This window comes from Amblyraja radiata, chromosome 27 (assembly GCF_010909765.2).
Source record: "Amblyraja radiata isolate CabotCenter1 chromosome 27, sAmbRad1.1.pri, whole genome shotgun sequence".
Lineage (NCBI taxonomy): Eukaryota > Metazoa > Chordata > Chondrichthyes > Rajiformes > Rajidae > Amblyraja > Amblyraja radiata.
In genome coordinates this window covers 26,784,292-26,789,494 of record NC_045982.1, presented here as the reverse complement: position 1 = coordinate 26,789,494, position 5,203 = coordinate 26,784,292, and the positions used below count along the sequence as shown (strand labels likewise).

Below are 5,203 nucleotides of genomic sequence, written 5' to 3'. Positions count from 1 at the left end.
GTAACGCACCACATCTTCAATTCCGTCTAGAATTTGTGTCATATACCCTTGAAAAATCCCTGGGGCTGATGATATGCCAAATGGGAGCCTATTGAACTGAAACAATCTCAAATGCGTGTTGATAGTCAGCTTGGATTTAGATTCTCCCTAAACTAAACTAATCTAAAACAAACCAAATGAAAGCCGTTCAGCCATTCAAAACTGAATGTCCTCCTCCTTTAACCAGACGGATTCTCCTTCGTCAAGGAGTTGAATAATTTGTGGCTCTACGACACCACCCTACGAAAATTGACTGCCGTGTTTGCTACCATCATCGACACTTCAAACGTTGTTTGCTGGCCAAAGCATCAAGGGATAATCCCATTTGATCATATGGCACAATAGAAATGCAACTGATATCCCAGTCCAAGTAGAACCAAACCTTAGCTCAGCCAATTCATTCTTGTAGGAGGACGGATCTTGCTCTGTGCGCTCCTGCTGTGTTGCTTGCTGAACGGTTTCCAGTTCTTCCTTTCCCTGCAAAATGAAAATAGTGCTCAATCTTTATACGCACATGAATGCAAAACAAGATTACAACATATCTTTGCTGTGTCCATCTTGGAATCTTTTAAATTAAAAAATAAATAATAAACACAAATATTTAGTCAGCAGGCTATTTAAAAATGTTAACCTTTTCTTAAGAAATGGATAGATGTTTAGATCTAGTAATTTAATTTTATAATTAGCTACAATTAGGTAACTAACTAATTATATGCTTTAATTTCAGGTCATCCAAGTAAGATTGTTTCATATTTGTTTCAGAATGCTTCAATCTATAATAACTGAAATTTTCATTCAGTTCTCTTAATTTTTAAGAAAGTTGCAGGCTTTTGACTGTCCTCGATCACAGCTTTTGAGTTAAATCAATGGAAAAGCAATAGGGAACAATATGCTAATTTCAGAGTATGAAAATGGCCATAACTTTTTTAATACTGAATATATGAAAGTGAATTAGGTGTCAAATTAAACTTCTTTTTATGCTTTATCTGATGGGATAAATTGCAGACTTGATTATTAAAATCTCAAAATGTTGTAACATTGCTAGGTATGGCATACAGAAACCATCTGGTGTGGAAGCAAATAGCACCCCTCAGATGCCAGCATCAAGCCAAAAGGTAAGGATGATAATAGAAAAGAGCAAAATAAAAACTTACTTAAATGACCCATTAAAAAAAAAGTCTGAATAAGCAACATAAAATGCAATGTAATATTAAATATCAGGATACTTGAGACTGTTGAATCTGTGCAGAATGCGCACACTTGGAATTAAGATTGTATGTGGATAAATTAAATGCATCACAAATTCTCCCAACCTGGGAAGTTGCTCCCTTGGTAACCTGTTCTAATTGTTCCTGCATTTCGTGTTGTTGTTCTTCATATTGTTCCAATATTGCTTGAAGATTCTCTGTAAGAAAACACGCATCACCATTTAAATAAATAGAACGAGGAAGTGTCCTGACCCAAAACGTCACCCATTCTTTCTCTCCACAGATGCTACCTGTTCCGCTGACCTATTCCAGGTTTATGTGTCTATCTTCGGTTTAAACCAGCAACTGCAGTTCCTTCTTACACAAGAGAATGAAGGATCTCTAACCAAATAACCCTTCCATTCTCTCTCTCTCCCCGTCTCGTCCCCACCCTAGTCCTCTTGCTAATTTCACCATTTGTATTCCTTCATTATAACCTCATCCCCAGCCAACAATGGACCATTGTCAGCTCCAACCTACCTGAGTCATCGATGCAGGCTCTGCTTTATTCTGTACATCCTCATACCTCTAATTTCCCCCTCTCTGTCTGATGAAAGGTCTTGATCCGAAACATCACCTATTCTTTTCTCCAGAGATGCTGCCTGACCCGCTGACTCCAGCATTTTGCGTCTATCTTCGGTGTAAACCAGCATCCACAGTTCCTTCTTACCCAATTAAAGTCATACTATACACACACCATTTTGTGCCTCGACGTGTCGCAGCCAGTTCACTCTCTGGTGTAACTGTTCATTCTCCTCTTCAAAGTCTTCTGCTACGTCTTTGAGCTCCAGCAGCAGCTTCTGAGAAGGTACAAGCTGGGTAGAAATAGGTTTAGTGTCAATTAAAGCCAAGGGATTTCTAGTGGTCTGTGAAATAGTCACCATTCAAATTCTGGATTAAATATTTTGCTTTATGACTCTACAGGCAGGTAAGACTAGTGTAGATGGGGCATGTTGGACAATGTGGGCAAGTTGGACTGAAGGGCCTGTTTCTGAGCAGTATGACTCTCTAAATAATTTTTGCATGCATTATACTTTATTATACATTATAATGTGCCACTGCCGACAGCTCCATTCTACCACAACTATTTTATGATTGAATTTTCCTGCAGGCACACATCTATCCCATGTCACTTACTCTTCAGAAAAGGGTTCTACATGGAATGGAGTGAGCAGTGAAATGTAGGGAAGCAGTCCTTCATACATTGAGCCCAGATTAAAAATCTACAATGTACATAACTAACTGTGTGTAAAAAAAATGTTGGTTCCTACAATGCTTCAACAACTCACGGTATATCATACCATCAATTTTCCTTTTTTGATAAGATGAAGTCATTTCATTCCAGGTAAATGGCAAACAGATTAATATTCAGTTAATCATCACCAGGTGCAAGATTTTTATTTTGGGTTACCTGCACATTGTCCAGCTCCTCTTGAATCTGTTCGATTTTCACCATGTATGAAGCTTCCATTGACAGGAACCTGTCCTCTGATCTTTCCGCCTCTTGCTTCATAAGCCTCACTTGTTCTTTTAGAAAGAGAAAGGAAAAAACACCCATAATGATCTGATATTTGTTTCCACAGCAGTTATTGGCAATCAGTGAAAATCATATGTTCTACTAAATACCAGCATTTGAAATCATCAAATATCCTTGAAATGCTACAATTCATTAAGCTTGAAGATTTGTAAGGCAAAATGGTAATGCCATTTACATATTTATCCAATAATAAATTCCTTAACTATCACTAGTGAGAAAAGATTAGAAGCTTGAAAAAGGCTCCATAGAAAATGTGCACCCTCAACATTTTGGATATTAAGGTATAAAGTTACTTAATCCCAAAACAAACAAAATGATCATTCTCCACTGGCTCCATTAAAAACCTTATTTATTTTAAATTACTCCAAATAAATATCCTCTTCTGCTGCTGAATATAGTCTCTCTACCTTGTCCCTGGTTTCACCCTCTCTTCCGTAAACTGTCATGCAAACACAGCTCAAGACTCACAGAGATAAAACATTCATGGAGTTAATGAAGTGTCCTGGTTGCTCTGTGGTCTTCTCGTTAAAAGCTATTTGAAATTAAAATACGTTGATGTACCATTGTGAATGGTAAGGGCATTGTGAATGGTAAAATGTCTTCAAATTATTTTATTTAGAGATATAGCGTGGTAACAGGCCCTTCGACCCGCCATGTCTGTGCCAACCAATGATCCTTGCACACTAACACTATCCTACACAAACTAGGGATAATTTACCATTAACCCAAGTCAATTAACCTACAAACCTGTACGTCTTTGGAGTGTGAGGATACCTGGACGAAAACCCACAGGGAGAACATACAAACTCCGTACAGACAAGCACCACAGTCAGGATCAAACCCAGGTCTCTGGCGCTGAAAGGCAGCAACTCCACCGCTGCGCCACCAGGCCACCCTTCACAATGTCATGTTTTAACTATCAGCATCCTCTCAAAATTAAAATTCAGTGATAGCGATGTTTAAAGGATTTAAGAAGAGAATGTTTTTAAAAGCATCTGTACGAATCTGTGTGTTCCTGTCAGCCATTTGGCAGACTCTCACAAATGCTTCTCAAGGAATTCTTTTCTTGAATCCTTTAAACATCACTATCTTCTGATCAAGGAATCTGACCAGAATACCCGAGTGAAAAAAACTTAGATTACACGCTATTTTTCCTGATCACTGAATGTACCAACCCATTTACCAACCAATGAAGTATATTTTTAAGTGTGATCAGTGATAAAATATAGGAATTACAGCAACCAATTTGCATACACAAAATCTCATGAGGTTACAGGGATGAGATAATTACACGGCAAAACAAAAACGAAGTGATGTTTTGTCATAAAATCCACTCCATTGCTCTAATGCTAGAATATTTTAAGGCAAACCTACTCCCTACCACGAGCCGACAGATGTACAAATCTGCGGTAGGAACGTTAATGGCCAAAAATATTAACAGGTCAACTTTGAGTAATTACCTTCCAGTTCTTTAATCTTCCGTTCAGTGAAATAATTTAACGAACCAATTGCTTGGTCGGCAAGTGGTGCACAGAACTTGGCATGAGGTCTTAAAAGTTGGAGATCTTTATGAAGTTCTAAACAGCACTGGTCTTTTTGCGATGTTTCTTGGGCATGTTTCTCCCGGATTTTACGGACCTGAGCACTGTGTTTTGTTTTGAGAATTTTTAAAGATCCCTTGTGATTTTTCTTCAGATCTCTGACCTTAGTTCGCATGGCGTGTTTTTCTGCCAAAAGCTTGTCCTTGCCATTTTCATTGTCGATCTCAACCTTTCTTAAATCTTCAACCAACTCCTAAAAAATTAAAAATAGCCAAATTAAACTGCACTATAACAGATCATAAAAGGGTTAATGAACTGATTTAGAAAAAAAGAATGGGGAGATTCATATAAAAGAAAATCTTCTAATTTTTTCATATTTACAGATTTATTTCGAAGCTATTTTTATTTCACTGCCAGTTACAACAGAATCCCTTAAGCTGGTTGCAGAGATCTTTCCCTGTAATTGAGATTCACACAGCAGCAAACAATGATGTCCTTACCGCTAGCTCCTGATTCTTCTCATCGAGCTTTATCTGCAGCACTTCCACATGATGAGTCGTTTCCAGCAGTTCCTCGTCCTTTTCACAAAGTTCTTCCTTCAAGTCTTCCAGCAACTGAGGAAGTTAACAAGTGATTAATACCTCCTAACAGTGATAAAAACTGGGCAACATAGAATGGAAATCACACATGCGCAACATTTGTAATTCAAGTGCACCAATAGTTAGGTCCTCAATTCCACCTTGGCATTAAGACATTAAATTAAAATTAACATTAATGAAATCACGGGATGAAATCATTAATTTGCATTCAATGGTTTAATGGTCTTTTATTGTCACGTG

At 37.8% G+C, this 5,203-nt stretch overlaps 1 protein-coding gene across 1 annotated transcript; it reads right to left on the bottom strand.

Moving 5' to 3' along the window:
- Window positions 1–218: 218 nt before the first annotated feature.
- LOC116988247 (forkhead box protein P2-like) lies at window positions 219–4,398 on the bottom strand. Its single transcript, XM_033044787.1, has 5 exons — window positions 4,284–4,398; window positions 2,698–2,813; window positions 1,984–2,101; window positions 1,353–1,444; window positions 219–516 (listed from the first exon to the last, which is right to left on the bottom strand). The coding sequence occupies exons 2-5, from the start codon at window positions 2,797–2,799 to the stop codon at window positions 322–324; spliced, it is 507 nt and encodes a 168-aa protein (XP_032900678.1). The 5' UTR covers window positions 2,800–2,813; window positions 4,284–4,398; the 3' UTR covers window positions 219–321.
- Between the last annotated feature and the right edge of the window lie 805 nt (window positions 4,399–5,203).